Below are 26,083 nucleotides of genomic sequence, written 5' to 3'. Positions count from 1 at the left end.
TTATAGGCGGACATTTAGTGACACATAGTCGACGCAAAATATCTTTATTTGCTTTGGATGTGTATAACTAATGGGGCCAAACATCACGCCAGTCCGTGCTGTCGAATGGGACCACAGAGGACGTACTTTATGTTTCAAGTTTCAACTAATACGGTTTCTTGAGAGGAAACATGACTGTTTGACATCTGTGACGTTGATATGATAAATTGATGATAAAAAGTGTATAAAAACATGGAGAAAAAGAATGTGGAAGAAAGTGAAAATACTGAGTGGGACACTGCGACTTGCAGGAGTAAGAAATTGTGCACTGTGTTGCTAAAAGATGGTATGTACTATGGTACACAAAGGTTAAAGATATTTCACATCTTTACATTTGTATGTATATATAATGTATATATAAATTCAATTTTTTCTGCAGTTATTTAGAGTATACATATCCATATACATGAATGTTTTGTAATAATTTACATACATTTGTACTTAGTTTTCTTTTTTCAAAATAAATTTTTATTGTAAATAAAAAGCCTAATATTTATTCAAAACATTAAACATTCAGGTGTAATACTTTAGAGAGATGACAGAGCTTATCAAAGAGTATTTACAGGATTTATTAAATTAAAACTTAGAATATAAATCACCTTCTAGCTGTTCATCACGAAGTAAAGTTTCTGGTGCTTACCAACCACAAGTTTTCCCAGAACCTGCAGGAAATAAAGTTACCATAGAGCACTGCAATCCTTCACAGTTTGCCAGCAGAAGATGAAATGTGCTCCGCGTTCATTTGTAGTTTGACAGTTTTATGATTCCTTCCTTTAAAAGGATGTGTTTAGGGTCATAGTCATAACCACCAACACAAATCCCCTGGGAATTTTGCTATGTATCATAGCTCCTCCTCTTTGGACATGTGGCAGTCCTTCCCCTGCTCTTGGGAGGGGAAGAAAATGCTGTCAATCTCTCCACTCCTCTCCTCCTCGGAGAGATGAATACTGGGAGAGGAGGTGGGATGACACACAGGACAGTCTCTTTCGTCTTCTTCTTCACTTCCCACTGTCTCCGCTGCCTTCCCACCTTCAATTGTCGCACCAACTTGCCCTGTAAACTGGCTGAGCAAGCTGAAGATGACCGTCCCTGGATTGTGGACATGGACTGAACCTACAGAGACATTAACAAGTAAAGAGTGCACATAGAGGAATGTTTTAGTTGACCTGCAGAGGTGCATCAATATATAGTTTACAGAGTAGGTACAACTCAGACTCATAACAGTAACCAAGCTGCATCTTTTACTTTTATTTTAATTTTCTTAATGACCCCAAAAAATGAGTCAACTCTTTTCTTAACATGAAAGTTTTCATTTCACTCATCAGTACCCAGATTGGCTGCTGAGAGAGACGGTGGCTGCTGCTTTGCACAGAATGAGTCTCTGGGGAACTGATGACTTGACTCCTTTGACTTGTGAGAAGCATCTTGCTTTCCCTAAAGAAGAACATGGCCATCAGTTTGCAGAAAACAAAGAACAAATTATACCATATATGTAAATACACGATAGAATGAGCACCATGATCCTTTAGACACTTACCTCATTACAAATCTTTGCAATAGCTGAAAAAAAAATAGATTAAGTAATGAGTAATGGCAATTGATTTCTTTACACATGTCCATCAATGATGACTCAACATGTATATGATTTACATAGGAAATAAGAGCTGATGACAAATCTCTAATAACAGTCATACACTTTTTACATAAAATGTTTTTTGTTTCCAAGAAGTGATGCAACCAAAAAAATTTGACTGAGACACCAGACACTGATCCTGGATGTAAACGCCATCTTACCTTGCTTGAAACATGTTTCATCTCCTTGGTGACAGACGCAGAACAGGATCACAAGGGCAAGACATCCCATAATAGCCAGCGGACCCAAAATGGCTGCCAGCTGACTGCTCATGGCATCTGAGAGAAAGAAACAAGATTTCAGAGTCTATAGTCACATTCACAACTCTGTGAGGCTTATGTACAGCAGTGATTTTAGCTCCATGCTAATATTTTCACAACGACAATGCTAACATGCGGATATAAAACAGGTTTGCCAGTGTTGTTTAGCCTGTCTTCATGCTAACATATTCTAATTCACAAGGCAGGTCATCAGTCTTGCATGTATTTGACCATATGGACAAATTAGACTTTTGACCTCAAGATGGCGCTAGAGGCGAAGTCTGAGGATCACCAAAACATTACAAAGATTCTAAGCTGAACATGAATATTGAGAAACAGCAAGTTCAAACAGGGGCAGCAGTAGCACCAGCTAGCTGTGGCACTTCCTGTGGCACTTCCTGTGGCAACCTCAGTTGCCACTGACATCGCTGCAGAAGATTGCTGAGGAAATGCCAACATCTGCTTGTTTGCGGCATCTGCTAGTGAGATGCTGAAGTTTATAACACACACATATATTATATTCTGGCTGACAGGGTGAGCAAAAATATTGTTTTAGTTATATAGTTGCCACTTGTACATAATATTATTTCAAAAGCTGACTAGAGACTAGACCATGATCTTATGCAGGATAGTTGAATAGCTTTCACTTGGCATGTGGTTTGCAGGGCTTGTACGTGTGGTTTGACACAGCATTGTTAAATCGCATTGCCTCTAGTAGAGACTGATAGCATGCTGTGTTCGTCAACTTGCTGCTAGCACTATAGAAGAAAAGTCAAGGGATCAACAAAGTCAGCAGCATTCATCTTGTAGGACTGTGCAAAATTTCATGGCAAAACTCTGTAGTAGCTGATCTGGTAGACTGACTGACCCACATTCCCATCCATAGAGCCATGCTGCCAGCATGGTATGCTCACATACACTTTTTTCCCCACACTCATACACACTCACCTGCACTGGGTGTCGGTGGGACTGACTGCTGGCATCTGTGTGAGATACAGGTGCAGTGTTAAGTAAGTTGAGTAACTCAAATATGGAACAAAGAGTCTTTGATGTCTGCAATGTCTGCACCAAATGCTAAAATAATCTTAATGTAAGGCACTGTGACTTTGAGAGCACTTTAAGTCATCCAGGTTTTGAGAGTCATGTGAATCTAGAGTTTTAAAACTCCACTCCATGAGGTATTTATTTTGTACTGTATCTCAGGAAATCAACAACTCACTCAGAAAATTGGCAGGGTTTGGCAGAAGTGATGGTATGTCCAGAGGAAACTGAGGAAGGCGTCTGCTTATCATTTCCTGGGGTCGGAGCTGTTGCCACTGGAGAACAAAAACATCACAGGTTTGGTTTCAGATTTCAGAGGACAACCAAAAAACTGACACATCTTGGCATTGTGAACACCTTAGCAGTAACAGATCATACGCAGGCACATGAGAAAAGTCTACAGGTGTGGGAGAGAGTCATCAGATTTATTTATTATTGTAATGATGCCAGTTTAAGATTAGAGTGATCTGAGAGTTTAAAGGGGGAAATGTGTTAGAATTGATAGCAAAGCAAGTACCATGTACAGTATGAGGTGTTTTGTGCTGCAGAGAGATCATATCACCATGCACAAACATCATGGCTTATCAACCTGTTTTGAGGATTTCCATTTTGTAAGTCTTAATACTTTGCACTTATAATTCTGCATCACTACATTTTAGAGGGCCGTTTTGTTTTCATTTTAGCTGAATACAGCTGGATTTACCGTTGTAGTTACTTTGCAAATTTGAATTTTACCTTCTTTTAGAAAATTGGATAGAATATCACTGTTGTTGAGGAAAGTCATATTTGAATAACATGAGAAGTTGTGAAAGGAACATATCATTCATATACCGTCACCAAGTAAAGTTATAATATGTAACTTGTATGTAACTATGAAACAGAGGTAAGCAGTCTCAGCTCTCAACCCTTCCCTGTCGTCTCGTGTCTTCTGTATAGCACTGACGAAACACTGACACTTAAATCCTCCTCCAGTATAAGACTTTTTATGTTGAGCTCTTTAGCTCTGCAATTCATTTGAGAGACCTCTCCAGTGGCCTGTTGAACCACTTCTATACTGGAAAGGAGCTGCAGGACATCTGGCCTAAAATCCATTTATAAACTGCTTAGTAAAATTACAGCTGCAGAGCTGATGGACTGTAGATAATTTATTTATGATTTATTTGAACTTATAATTGCAGGTGACTGACCAACATTTACTAATGGCTCAATAGAAAATGAGCAACCCAAGGCACGTTAGTCATACTAATATTTATAACTACAAACCTGATGATATTTATAACTCTGTTGTTACTGAATGGAAACACACAGCCATGTTATTACCACATCATTTTATTTAAACAGGGCACACTGATGCAAGAGAGTCCTTATTCAAACAACAGACTGGGAACTTCTTCACTTAAAAATGCGATAAACACAGCTCTAACTATCAACATTTCACATTTTTTGTTCTGTGCTCTCTACATCTGTAGTCAAACTCTAATCAAAGATTATAAATGGATTCTGGTCCACATGTCCTGCAGTCTCATTTGCAACAGCCCCCTGTAATGACTTACAGAGCTCACTCAAAAGACCAGCAAAGTGTTGTGCTAGAGGAGGATTTTCCACAATCTGGCAACCCAAAAGTTGGTTTACAACTGATCTATAAAGCATTAGTAAATTATGGTTAAACCATCAAAAAAGCCATTAATTACAGCTTATAAACCTTTTATAAATTGTGCCTTATCAGTGAGAATCTACTCAATCTGCATGTGTGACATTCAAATGACATTTTTTTCATAGCTCATATTTCATATATCTACAGTTTGGGAGACTTTCAGTGTTTCATTATTTCTTGATACCAGTGTTAACGATGTACATATTCATCTGACAGGGACCTTTCATCAGAACAAATACATTACTTTTGATATTTGAATAGATTTTCCTGTTAACACTTTGTAATGTTTACTTAACTGGAACTTAATGAAGGACTATTAGTAGTAATGGTTTATTTTCACATTGTGTTGCCCCCTAAAGTCAGAGTGGAGCACTGACAACATGTTTATTGCCGTCACGTGTAAATAACTGATGTATAGTCTTTGGTATCATTATTGGTCATTCTCTTACAGTCAGTGAAATCCCCCGAGGTGTATTTTGATTATGATGAGGTTGATTGAGCCCTGTCTAATCTCTAATCTGAGTTGAGTGACTGCACTGTTTAATTACCAGTTCGGGGTGTTTCCGGGATCTTGACACAGGATCTACAGTTGCCTACAGTTGAGTATCGGACCTTGTCATTGCACTTGAAACCAGCCTCACAGACGCATTTTAAATCAGATGTGCTGGTGCAGTTCTCAACCACTTTAAGATGATAATCTGAGACGGAGGAAAACAGTGACAATTGTAGTTAGTTTAAGCAAAAGTTCATTTCAAGAAATGCAGAGAGATCAGTGTTATTAATATATTTTCACTTTATTATAGAAACCCATAGATCACTGCCATCATTCCAGTCCTGACAGGGACGGATGAAACCGTTAAGTTAGTAGAAATGACTCATAGTTTCTTTACCTGATCTGCAGTCTCCGAAGCAGCGATGGCAGCTGTCTTCACTGTTCCTGTCATTTGTGAAGCTGCCAGCAGGACAGGGCTCACACTCGGTACAAGACTTCTGAAACTCACCTGACAGAGCAGAAAGAAACAAATGAGATGAGAAGAATCGGATGACAAGGGGAGCAGAAACAGCCCGCTCTTCTAGGCTGCATATCAATGAAGGATGTGGTCATATGGCACAAACTAAGTGTGCAGCATGCGTCATTTTTCATCAAGAGACGTGCAAAGAAAAAAAAAAAAAAGAAAAAAACAGGCACAGAGTAAGAAATATAAATACTGTATGTCTCAGTGCCTCATAGTCATTTCCAAATACTAGTCATTGCTGATTCATTCATTGCAATCAGTGTGTCAAAGCCAGACATGGAACATATAGAAAAAAGATACAGAAATAAAAGAAGTTCATGACAGACCACACGATTTTCTTACCTGCAGAGCACATTTTACACTTTCTGTCGGTGACTAAAGTATCCCTCAAAGCCTGCGAATACATTAACACAAATAGGCATGAACCACTAGGATAATTCGCACAGGTCATGTTTATACATTTGAACCTTTGAGTTATTTCTTCTACTTGAAAAGCAAAGAACCCCTAGGATTTGATTTTTCGGTAAGATTACACAATGATTTAACGTAGATGAACTGAAGAGAGAGGGCATTGTTACCAGCGGAGAGGTGAGCACCACCTGTGCATACAACATCCAGACAATCACGAGGTATTGCACAAGCCCCATTCTATCGAGAAAAACATGGTAAACATGAAAATAAATTGCAGATATGAAACACCAGTTTGGAAGGAAAGGCACGTTCTGTAATGTTTGCAGCGCCAATAAAACTTCACATATGATAAATAAGGTTACATTTAAATAATGTGTAAATCCAACAAAAAAAAGAAAAGAAAGAGAAACAATTATTACCTTCAATGTGATGCGTCTTTTGTTCTCCTCCTGTTGTTTTGTTAACTTCCTTAAATTGTGACTCTCTCTCTCTCGCTCTCTCTCTCTCTCTCTCTGTCTTCTCATACACTCTGCCCATCCTCTGTGTCACTGTTTCCTTACCTGGTTACATCTTCCTGTCTTCCTGTCTCCCCCGCCTACTGATCTCTACCAATCTGCTTCTGTCCTGTTTACACCTTCAGCTCTCACACACAGGACCCATCCGCACTGTGACTAATGTTTCTGCATCAAAGCCTCATCACTTTCCATGCAAACTGTCAGATATGACGAAGAATGAAGAGAAAGACAGAAATGTTCTCAGTTAAGTGAACTTGTGTCAACAACAGGATGGAGGAGTAGATCTTTTTGATAGCGGCGGTTACAAATTTCCTGATCTGCAGTCACTATATATTTTCAGTCATATTTGACTAGTTTTCTTAGATTTCCTACAGATCGTAATTGTTTCCTTACACAATTTTTCAGCAGAATCTGAAGGCCGATCTGAAGGGTTAGTTCACCCAATTTAACGCCTGTAGTGGTATCTGGTCTGGTAAAAAGTATTCAGATCCTTTTTGTAAATAAAAGTATTTATGCAGTTACGTAAAAATATATCACAAGTAAAAGTCCTCGACTTAAAATCCTACTTGAGGGAAAGTACTATTAATTGCAACTGCTAATAAAAGTATTATCTGATAAATGTACTTAAAGTATCAGTGTAATGTCAGGAGGTGATTAATTGGAGGGACATAGAAGAAAAAAAGTTTTGCTGCACAAATGTCAAAACATGGGCTTTGTAGTTCTTTATACTATCCTAAAACCTCTTGGGCAAAACTGTTGATTAGAATACATTAGCTAAAAGAAAAACAGGACAGTAATGCTATACAACTTGCTATCACAGGATATGTACAATGTATTTAGAGCACAATGAGAATTTAAAAGACACCTGGAGAAAAAGAAAAATGCTTTTAGTCCCATTTCGACTGGGGCAGTTGTGTACTTCAGCCTATTGTGGCCAAAATTAGTATTACAAAAACAAACTTTTTTTTTTTTTTTTTTTAAACCCTTGCCGCTCATGGCTTCCATAGATATTTGTGGCATTTCTGCCTTTTATTGTGAAAGTGTTAGTAGAGAGAGACAGGAAACGCGGGGGTGGGGGGTGACATGCAGTAGAGGGCCTGAATTTGGAGCATGGGCCTTGATATGTGGTGCACCTTACCAACGCACCACTATAGTTTTTTTCATATTTTGCTGTGAGCACCACAAAGAAATTCCATTCCTGTCCAGTTTTTTGTAATTTGGATTAGCTGAGTTTTAGAGGGAGACTGGCTTTTAAGGAATTGCCACATATGTATGTTGCGTCTTACAAACAATCACACATTATCTTGTTGCTCAGTTGCATCTTTTATTCTTTCAGTCTCTCTTGACACATTACATACTGTAGCTCTGCAGTGAAGCTTTTTAGCCAAAATTGCTTTGTCTTGATGTTTAAAGCTGTGAAGTCGCACATCTGGAGTATTCGATCAATACTCAGGATTATCATCAAATTGTTGTGTGATGCCAAATATGTTCAAAAATAAGAAGTGAAAAACCAAAAATAAAAAAACACTAACCACCGTACATCCTTTGAAAAGCTACGTAGGGCAATCAGGTCAATGTATCTTAATTGAAAGCGTTTCAGGTGTGTGACTATGGACATTCTTCTTTGCAGTCTTTAAACACAAGTATATATTCAAAGCTATAATTTCCTTTATACATATAATATCAAAGCCATCATACAGTCATTTTGCTAAAGCATTTGCATTTCAGTAGTTCTTTTTTTTTTTTTTTTTTTAACTCGAGTTATTTTTAAATTGACTTTACTTGACAACCACATACACTCATAAAGAAAGTCACTATGGAAAAAAGAGCTCCATTGTCATCTGATTTATATAGTTACTTATTGATGTGTAATTGTCAAAAGACCGCTCAGTCTCAGAGTTAACTTGAAGTTAAACATAGAGGCGATACCAAATCGGACTTATGTTTTCTACTTCTTCATGTTGTACATATGCCACAGTAAAAGTCTTTAAAAACACTCACTGTACAGACATAACACTCAAAAACATACACACTGGCACATGCATACATAGAGACTCACTCAGTGCATGAAAGTAAAACTATACAAAGGGAAATGGTGTTTTATGTCGCACACAATATATCGCTGACGTCCTCGTCCTGCATTCAAACTGTAGTGAAACACTGAAATCAGCATCCAGCTGATCCCACAAAGCCACACATGCATCCTCCTGTTTTTATTACTGTAACCAAGTGTTGAAGTGAGTCGCAGCAGAAGCAGAGGAAATACAGTTCACCTGGTTCAACCACACAAAAAAAAAAACTACAGCCAGGACTATATTTAGACAGTGTCTGATAACAGTGATGTTTGATAGGGGGTGTTCCCCATTACAGTGACAGTTTCCAGCAGTATCCTCACAGCAGTATGTCTGAGTTAAACTTGATTTTGAAATGTGCCCAGTTAATTTATTGTTCTAGTACCCCACCTGCAATATGTCAAAGATGAGGAAATATGAAGAGAAGAAATATAGTTCTCCATTTCCAGTGTTGACATTTTTTTGATACATGTTTTACAAGTAACAGTGCTGATTGTTTCATATAGTAAATTTTTGCTTTGCTCTTCCTTTCTATGTGCAAACGTTTATAGGCTCAAAAATAGGTTTAGTTATATACATCAAGCACCTTGGTGAAATAGCTTCAGCAGCTATATTTAGTCCGTTTTTTTTTTTAGCAAGTTCCTGTTGATTCATAATATGACCATGTTCATTTAATTTTTGGCACTAACCGGCTAAACATCTTTTTGTTCTTTCGCTATCCTTAAAATGATTCATCATGCAGCTCTGCTCTAACAATATAGGACCTTCACTCTAAACTAAGCATTACTGCTGAAAATAAAACTAATCATTAACAGCTCCTATCTGACACTCGGCTGTCGGTGCACTACACCACGCAGTACTTTTCTTGTCTGTAGAGCAAAGCTGGCTCCAGATCAGCCTGTATGTTTCACTGCACCGGACAAAACAAACATGCTTCCCTCCGACACTGACAAGATCTTTCACTACTACTGTTGGTTTCTCATGCAGCACCATTTAAAGACATTACAAACCTCAGACAGACAGTCTTATCTGTGATGTCCAATGCATTTAACATGTTTTTGTTTTCTTATGAAATGCTCTAATTGACCCCGTTTGTGTTCCAAGTTTCTTTCAAAATTCTTCATCTGGCTCAGCTATGTTATGTTGCAAATTCATTTTCAACATTTCCACTGAGAATTTGATGAGGGTGCTTATTATAGGATGGATTTCTCTGTGGATGAGGGTTGCAATGTTGGTGTGCTTTGCTCTTCCTAAGACAGACACCGTAATGATGCCAGTACTTACTGCTAATGCTGTAAGTGCTGCTGAAACATATTACCTCCGCCAAAGAGGTAAGGTTTTCACCCATGTCTGTTTATTTCTGCCAGGGTATGAATTTGAATTTTATTCCCTAAAGTCTGGTGTGTGTTGTTTGACCCTGACCTCGGCGGAGGTCTGCGCTCTCTGAATGCCATTCTATGTTTTAACTGTGTTGGAAACATTGTGACATGATGAGCTATTTTTGGCCATTTGTCCAAAAGATTTAATGCCACATTTACCTCTAGGTCAGCCAGGAAATGCAAAGTACATCAGCAATAGACAACATGGTCAAACTGAATCCAGGTAGTTTACCTGAAGGGGACCACAATCATGTCATTAGACCAACAAGGTCAAAACTCTTTTCAATATCATACCCAACAATACTGGCTAGAGGGACAAGGCATGTTGGTATGCAGAGACACAACTCAGCTGCTCAAGTTTATACACAGTTAATGTTTTGGTTATTCATATAATTTTTCCACGTTATATTTCGCTAAATAAAGCACAGGTGTTATGACTTATTGACTCAGATGACTTTAGCTTCACTTTGCCCACAGTTTAATCCGTTTGTACTACAGATACAATGCAAGCCAATCTGCAGCTGCAAGGCAGTAAAATGCTGAATCATGACATCGTATCAGACTTTAAAGACTCATTATCAATACCAAACTCATATTTGATGCTCATCAATGCCAGGTCAAGCTACCACCACTGCAGTGTTACACTGAAATGAATCTGCTTGCTACTTTTGTTTAGGTTGGTAAGAGAATATAAATTCCAGGACTATTTTGTGGATTTGGCTCTAAAGCTTTCAGAGTTATTGTATGATATACAGTTATTTAAATGTGCTAGATTATTGTAAGATGAAGATGCCCAGGTTAACAAGTGTTTTGTTGGTGAGTGTGTAGTGAAAAAGTCATGCTATGCTTCTTTTTTTTGCAGCTTACAGCACTGCCCTGCCTCACTGCATCAGAGGGACACAGGCCGACTGACTCACAGTAAATTCCCCATCTTCAAGCGTCATCCAGCTCTACTACTCAACCACAGCTTCAGTGCTCAGAGCTTCCTCGGACCACAGCTGATTTTTGTGGACAGCGCAAGAAGAAATGATGATATGAGTCAGTAAATGAGGAGGTTCAAATGTAAACATGGTGTTGCCATAGTTACGGGTGTATATTGCGTTGGTGTATATTGCGTTGGTGTGGTACTGTACAGCTGGGTGCAGCGGAGGTCACATGCCCTCAAGCTTCCGTTGCTGCCGGGTTGAGGAGGTGTCAAGATCTCCCAGCACTCGAGGAAGAAGGCGGAGACGACGAAGACTTGTCGTTTTCCCTCTGGTCGCTCTCGTCAGAGGACGCAGGTGCTGCAGGGTTACTGTCACAGACGGATACAGAGACGCGTGTTGGATAATGGGAGAAATGCGAAACAGTTCTTTCACTTGGTACGAGAAAATAACACTTTATTTTACAGGTCACATAGATTCCTATAAGTTTGATTTTATATTATAAATTAGGAAGGGTCATTAGTAATAATCACAGGGAGATGGAGACAGTGTTGAGCTGGTATATTTTTAATTAGTTGACGAACTCAACACAACTAACTAGAAACAAGCAGAGCTGTGCCTCTATTTTAGCAACAGTTTCTTTGTAGGAAAGGCAACACTTTATTTTAGCTTCCCCCTACTCAGAATTTATAAACAGCATAAACACAATTAAATGGTTTATAACACACTGTAGGCTGATATAAATGTTAATGTATTTGTACAGCTATAACCCCTCCTGTGGACACCCATTGGTGGTGGCTGGTGTATAAAGAGATAATAACTAAACACGGCTGTAATAATATAAAATGTCCTGATAGAAGGTATAATTGCTGACAAATACTGTAAATTAATAAGCACTTAAAAGATCTCCTTACCACTACACTACAGTTTGTTAAACAATTTATTTTATGTTTGCATACTGCAGAGAAATGCTGTGTGATGACTTTAAGTGTTACCCTGGGAAACTACAGGGTAAGATAAACTGTTACCAAAAGAAGAAAACGAGAGTCAGAGAGATAAAGTAGACTGAAAGCCAGTGTGTGTATGTGCGTTACCTGTCTCCACTCTGTGTGATGAGTCTCCTGCAGGTCTCCATCTGAACATCCAGGCCTCTCTTCATCGAGCACATCTCCATGTACTCATGCAGGTGTCGGTTCATGTCACTCTTTGCTGTGGCCAGTTCCAGCTGGAGTCAGAAACGTACCAAATGGTAAATCACAAACACGACTCATATGCTCGTGCTGTTGATCTGGGACACCGTTACAAAATGTGGCATGGCTCTTGAGAGAAATTGTAACTGAATAAAATGCAAATGGCTTAAAAACACTCCTAAAGAATAACTAAAGCATTCACTAAGGCTACATTACGCATTATAGAAAGATTACAAAACAGAATAAATACATCTTGTAAACCATCTTACACAATGTTGCAATATCACAAAACCTTACACACATGCACAAAGCTGGCACATTGTAATCTGAATATACAGTGCAAAGGACACGAGAAAAGAGTCGAGACAATAAAAAGAAAGAACAAAGTAGCATGTGACATCAGTGAAGCATGTATGAGCACACAACCAGCTTGACATATTTGAAAGTACGAAATATTAAATAGCTGTCTGACCTCAATCTGGTCAATTGTCTCTTGGTATTCCTTTTCCCGGGACTTAAACAGACACTCTGTGTCGTTAATCACCTTTTCCAGAGTGTCCTCCTGGTAGAGAGGTAGAGAGACAGAGAGACAAGAAAGACATTTTCAGTATGTTGTTATTTGCAGTTGGATTAAGTTTGGTCGGAGACGCGTGGCAGCAAAAACAACGTATTTGTGTGTTAATCATCCAACAATCAGACACAAAGAGAATGAGGCTGCTGTTAAAGCACACAGCTGGCTTTCTGCTCCCATCAGCTCAAATTTCACTGACTAATGCAGCTCTTCCCTCTGAAGGGGCAGCAGACTGTTCAAACAAACACACAGCCGCTGAATGAAAACAAATACCTACATGCATTTCTTGGAAACAAACACACTGTACACCAATACGGGCCGGACATCGCATCTGTCTGAGTGTGTGCAGTGTTTTGTCCTGAAATGGCCCTGTCCCAGCAGAGCAGTGAAGGTCAGGGGACTGGGCTGCGAGAGAGCTCATCAACTCCACTCGTGAACCAACAATATCGACAGACATGCACATGCCATCTGAAGGATGGCAACTGAGAAGAAAGCAGAAGCTCACCACGCAGATTTTATTTTCTCAGCGTCCCTCGACCAGTGAATTACAGTGAAATCAGAACTGACCAATAAGATAGTATAATAAAATAACATAACATAATACAGGAGTAACTGTAAAATGAAGTCCTGCAATCCAATACAACCTCACATGTACAAAAACGTGAAAAATCAAACCTCTTTGATAATGTCAGGAGGTTTGATTCTTCCAAAGTTGGGCATTAGAAGCTTCACAGCTAGTTTATGTTACAAGGCCGTTTTGAATTGCAATACTTTTTCTTTACTGTAGTAACGGATGTGTGTGTGTGCAGGACCCAAATGCAGCACACAGTCCAACAAAAGCACTTTGTAATGAAACGGGAGCTGGCAGGTAAATCCAAAAAAAACGGTTAAGAAATCTTGCCGGAGGCTCGGGCTGAACGAACCAGCACAGGATCACTCAGACAAAGGCCAAAGCCACAAAAGCAGTTCTCGAGGTCAGGGACAGAAGGCTGACGTGATTACCAGGGTTCAGACGAGAAAGGCAAGTCGGGGACAAACAGGTTCGGCAAATGGGAATCAGTCCCTAGAAATGCTGGAGAGTCTTGCATGGAGAAAAAGCCAACAACAATGGGGCAAAGAAAAGACTGGAAGGCTGATGTTTGTGTACTGGGTGAGTGTAATCAGGAGCAGCTGTGTGAGCAGGTGAAAGGAACTGGCTTGATGAGGTGGGCGTGGCTAATGCAAGGACTGACGGGGAGCCGGGTGACAGGGAAAGCTGAAGTGAGGCGGGTGACCTGAGATGCAGAACTGTGACATACGGTGTGGCTAAGTATAGATCTACGTCCAGTCATTCCAATCAGAGCGTAAAAAAAGGCACTGAAGTGACTTGCTATGTAGCTACAGCCTACCTCTCCTGGTGGGTGGGTGGGGTCAGGAGGCAGAGTGCATCCTGGGAAGTCCTCCCAAAGAAGCAGCGTTTCTTCAGTCTCCTCCCAGGCCAGACTGTCACAGTCATCCTCAAACTCACATTCACGCCTAGAATAAAAGTACAAACACGCACACACACATTGAGAAGTAATTAGTGTAAAGTGCAGGACTGAAGGACATGTCTGCTACACTCATCACATTTCAAAGTCAAACCACTCACAGTTGGTTCAGCATCCTCTGCATCTCCTCATTGATCTGATTGGCCGATGAGCCACAGTGGTCCTCGTCTTTGACCAAGCCGCCGTCACTTTCGGAGGTGCTGACGGGTTCGTCAACCTCGCTCCCATTAAATGACAGAGGGGTTGGTTTCCGGCGGCAGTTTAAGGATGACTGGTTGTTAGGAACCTATAGGGACGTATTCAGGATTGATCATTATCAATAAACAGGACAAACTTTCACAGCAAGCGATTCAGCGGACTTGATGAACACGTGAAAAATAAAAGAAGCAAGAGATGAGAACATAAACTGGTCAGTTGTAGTCCTGGTACCTGATACATCTGGATCACATCTTCACAGTTCCTCTGCTGAGCCACGTCACACAGACGAGCAGTGATGTCGATCCTGCGGCAGATGTCCATGTCCACCTTCATGGCTTTCTCCTGGATCTTACTGTCCAGCTCTGACAAGTTCTGCAGAGAGGATGGAGGACGGAGCAGACAGTGGATATAGCACCCTTAATAAAGGATTTCTAATTTGTAAATAATTGCTTAATTATAGTTAATTACTTATTTACTAATGTTTTATCATCCCTTAATAGAGGGTCACGTGTTTCTTTTTTTCTAATATGCCATCAAGTCTAAAGTTGGAGATGTTAATAGCTGCTAATAAATGGATTTAGGTCCATCTAGTTTCCAGAAGGTGAGTGGTCAAACTGTCCTTTGGAGTGGTCTCTCTGATTAAATAAAAAGCATACATGACTGATTCTTTGTAGGCTTAGAGTTTTGTTTTGACATGTTACACTCAAACCATTAATTGCAACTTATAAACACTTAATCTAGTGCCTATTTAAAAAGTGGTAACAAATAGTTAGCATCAAATTCATTTACTATTTAATGTGTTTCTTTTGAGAAATGTATGCTACAGTGCATCTGCTGGGACAGTTGATTGCTGCTACAAGCTGAAAGTCTTTATGATGGTATATGAGTGTGTGGGCTGTTCCGTGCTCACATTGCTCATGAGACCTTTGAAGAGAACCAGCTCTGCCTTCAGCTGCTGAACTCTGAGAGCCAGTTCATCCTGACAGCCTTCACTCTCCTGCAGGTCCTGCAGATACAAAGGAAGCCACAAATGTAAGCACTAATTGCGAAAACGCACAGAGATGTCCTGACACAGCTCTCTCATTACTGGAAATTACAGCCTACATTATGCAGGCATACACACACATGAACAAAAATAAAAGCCTTTACTTCATCTGCAAAGCGCACAGAAACATTGTAAATCCTAAATGCATAATCTCCTCTGGGGAGCTTTACACTTGTCTGATGGCATCATAATTCTCTCTTCGCCCTGTTAACTTATTCATATGTGCCTCAACCCTGGTCAGGCCCTCCTCAGTCTCAAATGGTGTTTTGTTGCTTGCGGTCTCCTGTCGATGTGACACTGCCTGCGAAATGGGGTCAGGTACAGATTCCTGGCAGTGGCGCACGTGCACTCGGGTCTTTGATGTTTTGCTGTCAGTTCTGAAGTCTGAACTTTGCTTTCCCACACGCTTCAGTGTTGGTCTGCAGCCGTGTCTACCTACATACACATACACATAGAGGATGTTACCTCTTGTAGGTCTGCAATCTTCTGTTGCAGATCCATCCTCATAGTGTATTCCTCTTCCCATCTAAGAGACACAGACACGGAGAGGAAGAAGAGAAGAAGTAAACCATTAACAGACAGAGAACTAACAGAGCAGACACACATTACATATACACATTAGTAGTTTGATAATTAGGAGGAATGTGACTGAGTATTTGGCCTCATGTACACCTGCTCAATTATGATGCATCTTCTGTACCTGCTAAACCTGCTGACGACCTGGTGACAACCATTCCCTCAAAAGCAGAGCACAGGGACCATGCATGATTGTACAGAAGCAGCGTTCGCAAAGGCTCCTGCCAAAGTAGCTGCATTAGACATTAAACTGACAATGACACCTTCCCCTGAAATAAAGAAATATAAAAATGTAATTTTGAAGCCACCATCAAGTAGGAACCAACAGGAACAGCTCCTCCTGTCCACACGTCTGAGTGTCCTCGAGCAAGGCGCCTAATCCCCGAGTTGCTCTTGCAGGTTAGGCAAGTGCATGGGAGCTTGCATCTGGAGTGTGAGCACGTGAATAAACAAACTGCACAGTGTCTCAGATTCACACCTGTTACCAGGTGCTGGGGGTTTTGCATTCCTGCTGAGTGACAGCTGAGAGAAGTGACGAATGTGTTGAAGCAAGATCATATCAGGATCCAATCCAGATACAAGCTGCATGTAACAGCAGGCTGTAAATGGGGCCAGTAAAAAGGAGAAGTGTGAGTGATCCACTGATTCACTGATGAATTGCCCGTTTGATGAATTGCGTGACACTATGATATTGCTCAGATGATTGGCCCATGAATCTGATATTTAATACATTTAAAAGCCTGAGCACAGATCCGTGTATGTGATCTCGGATTCTGTCACTTCACATAACACATGTGCCCTGGGGAAATCCACTCGCTGCAGAGACTGCAGCCTCTTTAATAAATGCTGTTTGAAATGCAGAATGCTGCGGCACATGGAGACCTATAGGGAATACTAAATCTGAAAGAATCTGAGTCATGAAACAGGAGTTGTTGTTGCCGTAGAGGATGCTTGTTTGATCAGTAAGGTGAGAGCGTGCAGAAAGTGCTTCCTTCTGCAAGCCAAGCCCCCATCCACCCAGCAGTTACAGCTTGCAGTGCATGCTGCATTGCAGATGCAGTGTGGAGTGTAGAGAGGGGGGTGCGCAGTGGGGGAGAGGAGAAACAGAGAGCACGAAAGAAGCAGAGGAAGCGTTCACTGTGTGGGACTGTGTCGGGTTTATGTGAGAAAAAGAACATGACATTGAGAGTGTGGTGGGCAGAGAGAGGGGCAGTGACGGGGGGCGGGGGGTAAAGCAGGAGAAGGGGGAAAGAGAAAACTTATCCTTGACTAAAAGATCTCACACGCATGTGTGTACAAGTAGTGAAACAACAATGTCAACTTTCTGCACGATAAGGCCCCGAAATCATCCTCTCCCAAGTCTCTACATACAATCTTAATGTGTCTGATGTCACACGCTCTCGCGAAGTCAGGGTCGTCCCTCTCCCTCATTCACAAAGAGCCCACTTCACTGTGTTCATCCTCCCCTCTGTGAAGAATGCATGGCTGCTCATTTGGAGATAATATGAGGGAATTCAGTGTTGAATGTGCGCGGACATGAGGCCTATTGTAGCTGACTCAGGACAGAAAAGACGTAATCCTATTACATAAATACTGTATGTATATGTAAATATATCCTTCTGATCGGCTGCTGTCATCAGGTGACACACTGCTGTAAAGTCGGTACAATGACTGTGAATAAGCGAGTGTGGGCTCAGGAAAATTTAGTTGGAGATGTCACATGATCCTAGGGCAACATTATTTTCATCATCGGTTAATCTGCCATTTATTTTCTTGATTAATCGATCGGTCTGATTTGTCTACGAAATGTCAGAAGATAGTAAAATAATAAAAAATAAAACCCATCATAACTTCCCGCAGCCCAAGGTGACATTTTCAAATCACTTTTTTTTTCATATGACAAAGAACGACAGCAAAAATTTAACATTTCAGAAGTTGGGACCAGTGAATGTTTGGTGTTTTTGCTTTACAAAACAACTGAAGCAGTCCATCAGTAATAAAACAACTGTGGTGAGTGGACTGTTTACTTAAATGTAAGATTTACAGCTGACAATCACAAATACCCATATATCCTGTTAAAGCATCATAGTGTTTCTTTCATTATTCACACATTGGCCAATAATGAAAACCTCCAGGATTTGTCTGTAAGTGACATCATCATTCACTTATACAGTCACCATGAGCTCTACTCCAGCATGGATTTTCCCTATTATTTCTGTAAACTAAACCACCCAAGGGTGAGTCAACTCTCTAGGGAGCGTCATGAGTGAACATTTGTGCCACAGACTGATCCTGACACGTCCCTGCCAAGCTTTGACCTTCATTCTTCTTTATATTTAGCCTGTGACGTGTTAATTTTTTGGGTGTATTTGTAGCAGCAGCACCTGCTTCTCTGGTCAGACATGAAGTGGATGCAGGGTCAGGCTGGAGGTGATGGATGGAGAGGCTTTGTGCTGACTCTGCTCCTGTTGGAGACAGCTGGTCTGCAGCTGCTTTACAGCTCTGCTCACTCCTCCAAAGTAGATCATTAATAGAACTACATTCCCATGCTCAGGCCCTGTAGGCCTCTTATAAGTGTAATAAAAACATGTTTTATTCCATTTACCTGCGTTTATACTCGTCTCTCTCCCTCTTCACTTTGGCCAGGACATTATACAGGGCTCTTATCTCGGGGGTGATGGTATCGATCTGGACCCCAACTCCATCTGGGTGCACCCAGGACACTCCTGGGCTGGTCAGACGCTCCGCACCGGGGCCAAATTTGCGGGTGTGGTTGTAGGACCAGATGGTGCCCGGAAGGAACCGTGGAGGAGGGTTGGTGGAGATGCCTGCGCTGTTATTGGGGGCAGTTTTAGAGCCAGGGGAGTCCACACAGGGAGAGGACTGGCTGATGGTGATGACTGGGTTACTGGTATTTGTTTGGGTTGAACTGGTGTTTTCAGAAGCTGCAGGTGCTGATGTGGGCGGTGGTGGGAACAGTGTTGTAGGCCTCCTGGCTGAGTTGTTGGTGTTATGGAAGGGGAGGGAACCCGGCCTGAGCGGTATCGTACCAACAAATCCGGTCTGCACACCTGCTTCCTGGGTATGCGCCCTGTTGTCACAACATCCTCCTTGACAGCCCTTGTTGGCATCCAGCGCCTGTTGCAGCTGCTTCTCTAAAATCTTATTTCTGCGCTCTAATTCGTGCACTTTGGCCAAAAAGCATCGGAACCTCAGATTGAGAGTCTTGAGGACGCTGATGTTGGATCCTAAGTCGTTTCTTAGAGCCATGGCTGCGGGGGGATGCGGTACGGCGCGGTGCTGGTAGTGGCTGCTGTGGTTGTGGTGGAGGTAAGGTGAGGTCTGCGAGGGTGCGGTGAAGTCAGGCCCGGGCTGATCAGGCCCTTGGCCAGCCTGCTCACCTAGCAGAAAGGACGCTGGGTCCGCTCCACCAAAAACGGCGTCGGGCAGGAGGGCTGAGGGAGAATCCGGGTGTCCGGGCGTTTGGTTCTGCTGTGGATGCTGTTGGAGATGCGCGTTGGCCAACAACAAAGGATTCATGCTATGGTATGGAAAACTAAAGCGCTGCAGATCTGGCATGAACACGGACGGGAATTGTCTTGCTCCAACAGAATACAATGAATGGATAAATAATAAATGGCAGTTAAAGACCAGAAAGACGTGCGCGCAAAACGCCAGTAGTCAGCTACTTATGTAACCGTTTCTAAATAAGAATCTTATCCTTAAAGCTGAGGTCTTAACGTCGGCTGATGGATCGGTGCCCTCTGACGGTCCGCAACAAAACATTCAGAAGCGACTCTTGATGGGATGCGAGGAAGCGGCAACGCTGGCTCTGCGCCTCGGCGAGATGTTCTGCTAAAATAAACGCAATTAAGCGAAGAAAAAGACGCAGAGCGCGAGTGAATAACAAAGAAATCCAGTGTCACCGCGTCACTGAAGTTCTGGCAACAAGATGTGACCGCAGGCAGGAGCAAGTGCTGCGGGATTGGAAGAGCACGGCTACCGTAAAGACGCGACTAGAGGAGCTCTGACCGGTTAACTGTTTGTTCTCCGTGGATTCGCCTGTAGGTTAACAGTCAGGATTATTACCGTAGTGTTTTCCTTAGGTTTGAACAATAAAATAATGCAGATGTGGATGATGGGAGAAAGTGGGAGCCAAGCGTGTATGATAAACACATATTCAAATTCAATCTTAAAATGCACAATGACAAACTGGACTGGAGCCAAGGCTGGATTAGGCAACGACCTCCCCCCGCCGCTGCACGCAGAAACCATTGGACCCAGAAAGCCACATACAATTTATTGCAGGGTTCTTGTATTACACCACACTGGGCTGTTGTTCTGCTTTTGGCTGAACTGTAGTTTAAGGTTTAAGCCATGGTTAGACCTGTGCTGTCTGGGTCAAACTCACATGATCATTCTCAGAAACTGTACCTGTGGTTTAATCTGGACCTGCTCACTGTGTCCTGTAGGAGCCGCCTAAAGTCCAGTAGAGGTCCCTGTTACTGAGGTTAACTCCCAGACACGGGAATTAACTGAGGTTTAAGTTAATAAAACTCAGTATGAGGACAGATTTACAAGAGCTCAAGTCATTTTATTAATTTCTAAAATGTTAAATCTTCCATCGTGTATGTTATAAAAACTGGCAACTGTATCTACAATTAAAGGCGTCACTTCTTCCTCGGTGCATATTTGATGCCAGGAACAGAGTTACTGGTCATTTGACAAACATGACATAATACATCATATAAATAAGTCCAGAAACAACTATATTCATATATGTTTTGTGGCTGCGCTGCTTAGAGAGCTAAACTTTGTCACACAGTTTTCAGTTTAAGGTATTTATTCATTATTTATTTTATTTTCATTCATTTCATTCATTTATTCATATGGTTGACAGTTTGGTAACATATAATAGACAAGTAGGAGTTGGAGGTTAGAGTGCGGGAGTCTAAACTTGATTTGTACTGAACCTGTAACTCGTACTAGTAGAAAATATTGGTTGCGTTTTTTATAAATAACAACATCTATCTATCTATCTATCTATCTATCTATCAGACAGTGCTGAATGTTGACCCTGTTATATCTCTTCCTGTCTTCCTCCATGTGTCCAAGGAGGCAAAGTCCAGCAGATCAGCCCCCACTGATCTATCATCAACACAGGAGCCTGATCTGCCTCCACTACTGCTCCCCTGGCTCTTCACACTTTTGTTTCTCCTTCCTACAGACATAGAGTTGCTCCTCTTCCTCCTCCAGCCCTGGCAATAGGAGAAGCTGATGATGCTCCCTTAAAAGAGAAGAGAGAAAAAGCAAGAGACTTAAAACTGGCAAACCCTAAACATCTGAAACTTGTGACATTACGTAAGTTAAGTTTACTAATGGTCCTTACTTTCATACAAGCTCTCCTTCCTCCTTTGCACTCGTCTCCTCTCTGCCTTCATTCGACCAAACACCAGCACATAGACGTCGTCCCTGAACTCCCTGTTCATGATCTGGTAAATTAGAGGATTGATCATGCAGTGGGACTTGGCAAACATAGCTGGGATTAAAGTGACTACAGGTGGCAGACAGGAGCGCGGCTGCGGGATCCTGGTCATTGCCTCAGCTTCCTCGCCAAGCGTGGAGCTGAACGTGCTGCCATTCAGGCCCGAGTTGGGATTCACGTCTGCCACATGACCCCATAATCCCTCAGGGTTGTAATGTGTTAGTCTATAATATTCTGTGGCTGTCCAGTTGAGCAGCGAGGGGACGTCCAGGATCTTCGGAGAGTTTGAGGCCATGGCAGTGGACTCCTCTCCCGCAGTCTGTACAGTGCTATCTGCCTCTTGGTCATCTCTGGGGATGAGGGCGGAGATGAGAGACACAGTGGCGTAGGGCATCCAGGCCAGGAGGAAGGTGCTGCACACCACCGCAGCCATCTGGAATAAACACCTAGTTTATTCTTTGCTTCAGGACGTGTATCAGGAAATGAGAAAATAAAGATCCTCACAAGGCCCTACCTTTGCAAGTCTGAGGTCTTTGCTGGTGTGACTGACAGAGGAGGACGGTATAGATGCTAAGGTGCGATTTGATCTGTAGACCTGAAAACAGAAGAACATTTATTTATGAATATGCACCTTGTTTCATGTTACCTTTACATGGAATATGACCCATGTGACTGTTTTCCAGCAGCAGTTTTCCATTAAATTCAACTATTTCTTATAACTTTCAAAGACCTCCTTCATATCATTAGATGTGGTGCATATTCCTCCAGGGGAAAAAAAAAAATGGGATTAATCAAATGATCACAAATCATCTGATACACAGTGTATCTGGGGCCTTTAGGTCCACAGTGTCTTTTTTTGTTACCATCACAAGGAGGTGCCAGAGTTGCAATGTTCGTATTCTACACACAGTGGCTTTACATACACTGAAGTTTTAGAACAGCCCCAGTTTCCAGTTAACTGATAAAAGTTCAGGTCACCAAAAACTAAAACATCATGTCAATTTAAGAACTGTATTTCATTTTTTTTATTAACCTTTCTTTATTCACTGACAGGCAACCTCTCTTTTATGGTAATGCACTGATCATATTCACAATGTTACCACACATTCACACCTGGAAGCTGCCCAGCAGTGGATAAGTGCTGCTGTTTCACTTCCACCCAGATTTAATCCTGCAAGTATGGGGATCAAACAAGCGACCTTCCGAACTCAGTCTTGCTCCCCTGACTTTTAGGCCACCACTGCCCCAATTGTAAAAGTTTTAGGGATCGAGTAATGGTTTTACAACTTTCAGTTTCTCTGCAGAAATGGAAAAGGGCAGTTAGCAAAGGAAGACAGACTGGCTGGTCAGGGGTTTAACCAACAGCAAGAAAACGACCCAAAACATTAGAAAAAAACAAAAAAACAAACAGACAGTGGCTTCACATGATGGAAGAACATCACAGTCTCCAGACGTAAAACCCCATGGAGCTGGTCTGGGATGATGAAGCAAACTAAAAGTGCAACACATTAGTGGGACTTCTGCAACAGTGTCAGGATGAGCTTCCTGAACAATATTTTGATTTCCACTGTAGAAAGAACACCTCAAGTGTGTTGCTGGATAAGTCAAAAATTCAAATTCATCAAATTTTGTTAAGTAAAAAGATTTAAAAACTGCTTCTTTTTAAAATGTCCATTACTTTGAGACATCAGACTATATACATTTCTAACAACTGGAAAAAGGGAGGTGTTCTGAAACTTTTGACCAATAATATTTGTGTTTAATACATTAGACAAAGTAACGACAGAATACTTGTGGGTCAGGACGCGGCAGCTGTGCTCACCGTCAGCAGGATGGCCAAATATGAAGTGATGATGGTGAGCGTGGGAAATCCCAAGCACAAAGCCAGGATGAGGAAGATGTAGAGTCTGTCTTTTGGAGACACCCTCATTCTCCACCTTGAAATTAGTGATACAGGCAGACTAATTATCGCTCACAAGTTTGTCTGCAAATGTTTGACAAATACAAATCTGGAAACACACACACAACACAACACAGATTTCTGAAGACAAATAAAGACAAAATAGGGCACCAAGCAGTGCAGTAAATTAAACCAAGGATTACCAGTCAATGGTGCAGCTGGTCCCATAAGGTTCTGGTCCGTAGCTCCCAAAGCCCAATGCAGGCAGAGAGGCCCAGAACAATGTGTAAACCCACACCAGAGCTATGGACAGTGATACATGGCGCCTCTCGATCCATTGACCTACAGAAGCAAGATGCGTGCAAGCCACTTATTGAACTTTTCTTGCGACTACCCAAGCGATGTGTGCATGTGTGAGCATAATGTGCACTTAACCTCGGGGGAAGTCTTGACATTTCACTTAACAATTTTCTTGAAGCAACGTCAGATATAATTGGCCTTTTAGTGTTACGTAAGCAATCACTGAGAGACTCTTAAATCAATAAACTCTTCAAATCAATACGCTTGTACAATAAAAGGAGGGTCTCCTACAGACTCATGTCATGGAGGTAGCCTGAGGTTTGTGTAAAAAGCTGTGTAACCTTGGAAGCAAGACACAAAATTTATCCAGGAGGAGTTAGATGGGTTCAGAGTGCAATTGTGTGTGTGTGTGTAGATTGAGAAGATCTCAAGACTTGCCGTATCTTAAGCAGCAGATCTTTAGGCAGCGGTCCAGAGAGATGAGACAGGTGGTGAGCAGAGAGCCGATGCCAAACACAAAGCCCTGTATGCCGTACCAAAGGCACCCTGTCTCCCCAAACACCCAGGCATGACACAGGCTGACAGAGGGAGAGAAGGCTTTTAGTCCCCCTGCTTAATGGATCATCACCTTCTGTCCCTGACAAATGGCTGTTGTGTGTGTGTCTGTATGTTGTTGTAGCATCATACACAGTGTCAGCCCTCCGACTTTATGCCTCGGCCCTACATTGGTTGAAACTGAGGAATTCCTTACCTGGAAGTGATGAAAAATGGTGCTCCCAAGAGGCTGAAACCAAAATCACAGAGAGCCAGGTTGATGGTCATGAGCTCTGGAGGTCTGAGCTTCTTTTTTTTCCTACAATAGACTAACAGCACCGTGCCATTCCCCAGCACAGATGTGACACCTGGGAAAAAGAGGGAAACGGGGAATGACAACAGACAACAAGAGAATTCAGCTTTTCAAGTGAAGTAAAAGGAAAACAGGGACCGTCGTAAAAGGTCGTAAAAGTGAGCGAAAGAACAGATGTCATTTCTATTCATCACATCACAGTATCTTAGGCTTCGGGATCACTGCACAATTATTCAGTTTCTTCTACATCACGCACTGAAAGGTTTAGCTGAACACTTCGTCAACCCGAAGTCCGACATAAACACATGAACAGGACTGACAGAGCAGAGCAGAGAGAGCATTTCTCTGTTGTTCTGCTAGACCTGCACTGTTCTGCTTTTAATGAAACTACTGCACAAAAGGAAAACTTGTATTATGTTATGATGTCCTCTTCCTTCTGAACATCCACCGCCTTGTTTGGCACATTTTTCCTCTATGAATCTTTTGCACCGCCCCACATTTATATGCATATTTGCACACAATACAAAGTTGTACTGAATAGTATGGGCACAATTGTGACATATGCACTTTACATTTTAATAGCGGCCAATATAAACTTTAATATTTTAACCACTTGAGACCTATTATTCATCTGTAAGAAGCTTCAATTAAACATTATATCCATTCATTCTGACAGTGCGGCATGCTCTGATTATTGTTGTTCCCTCACTTTATTGTAGCTGTATATTGATAATAAAAAGACATGAATATATACTGATTGATAATAACGATACGATTCATTCAGATACTACACTCTTGTGGCTGAACTTTATATCAATGCTCTGTGACTTGTTGGAATCACGTTACATTCAGTCTGGAATGGCAAATTAATTAATTCCCAATTATACCAAATATGAAATTTGGGATCTTGACTAAAATTCAAAATACATTTCAATGTGATTGATCATTGCTTGTCCCCAATACATGGGTTTGCATATGGACAAGAGTGGATCACCATTTTTCACAAAACTGAACCAGACAATGACACAGTGATCCAAGCGTCCTCTGAAAGTGTCTTAAACAATGTTTACCTGTGAAGGTTAGGAAAATAGCGACGGTCAGGTCTGCAGAGGGGGACAGCTGGGAGAGGAACAGCGGCTGGATGGACGAGGGCTCAAACCAGGAGCCCCTGTGTGAGCCATTCCCTTCCATGGATGTACTGCGCTGACTCACAGTGAGGAGAGTCTGCCTGTCAAACTTCAAAGAGCCGCTGATGACATGAAAACAGTTTTAACCACGTCTCTGCTCTTCATGTGCACACAACAATAACAGTAGGGCAGAAACCCCATTTAAACATCCAGCTTCAGAGAATCTCTCGTGCAGTTTTCTTCTGACAAAACATAACCACTCCCACAACTGATCAAAACAGATCAAACACATCGTGTCACATCGTCTTGCCCCCCGCTGGCTGTCAGTGAGGTTGTTTCGTCATTCTCAGCTTCATGGTGAAAATCTGACATTTC

At 41.7% G+C, this 26,083-nt stretch overlaps 3 protein-coding genes across 3 annotated transcripts; all 3 read right to left on the bottom strand.

The window, feature by feature from the left end:
- Window positions 1-13: 13 nt before the first annotated feature.
- Window positions 14-7,739, bottom strand: LOC111669913 (uncharacterized). Its single transcript, XM_023426421.2, has 11 exons — window positions 6,474-7,739; window positions 6,222-6,291; window positions 5,986-6,037; window positions 5,518-5,628; window positions 5,176-5,325; window positions 3,152-3,248; window positions 2,881-2,915; window positions 1,834-1,950; window positions 1,577-1,599; window positions 1,368-1,473; window positions 14-1,152 (listed from the first exon to the last, which is right to left on the bottom strand). Exons 2-11 carry the CDS (start codon window positions 6,288-6,290, stop codon window positions 881-883), a joined length of 1,032 nt encoding a protein of 343 aa, XP_023282189.1. The 5' UTR covers window position 6,291; window positions 6,474-7,739; the 3' UTR covers window positions 14-880.
- A 129-nt stretch (window positions 7,740-7,868) lies between these two features.
- On the bottom strand, window positions 7,869-19,997 carry iffo1b (intermediate filament family orphan 1b). The gene is made up of 9 exons (XM_023426385.2): window positions 18,655-19,997; window positions 15,939-15,999; window positions 15,339-15,434; window positions 14,660-14,800; window positions 14,332-14,516; window positions 14,093-14,219; window positions 12,606-12,695; window positions 12,038-12,168; window positions 7,869-11,314 (listed from the first exon to the last, which is right to left on the bottom strand). The coding sequence occupies exons 1-9, from the start codon at window positions 19,626-19,628 to the stop codon at window positions 11,215-11,217; spliced, it is 1,905 nt and encodes a 634-aa protein (XP_023282153.1). The 5' UTR covers window positions 19,629-19,997; the 3' UTR covers window positions 7,869-11,214.
- A 643-nt stretch (window positions 19,998-20,640) lies between these two features.
- Window positions 20,641-25,996, bottom strand: opn9 (opsin 9). Its single transcript, XM_023426320.2, has 8 exons — window positions 25,652-25,996; window positions 24,486-24,636; window positions 24,173-24,312; window positions 23,638-23,776; window positions 23,357-23,471; window positions 22,049-22,129; window positions 21,439-21,967; window positions 20,641-21,336 (listed from the first exon to the last, which is right to left on the bottom strand). Exons 1-8 carry the CDS (start codon window positions 25,770-25,772, stop codon window positions 21,104-21,106), a joined length of 1,509 nt encoding a protein of 502 aa, XP_023282088.1. The 5' UTR covers window positions 25,773-25,996; the 3' UTR covers window positions 20,641-21,103.
- Window positions 25,997-26,083: the final 87 nt, after the last annotated feature.

Source organism: Seriola lalandi, unplaced genomic scaffold (genome assembly GCF_002814215.2).
Source record: "Seriola lalandi dorsalis isolate HSWRI2012SDOR001 ecotype SW California unplaced genomic scaffold, Sedor1 jcf7180002054825, whole genome shotgun sequence".
In the NCBI taxonomy this organism is placed as follows: Eukaryota; Metazoa; Chordata; class Actinopteri; order Carangiformes; family Carangidae; genus Seriola; species Seriola lalandi.
The sequence above is the reverse complement of the archived record's forward strand: the minus strand, read 5'-3'. Positions and strand labels throughout refer to the sequence as shown.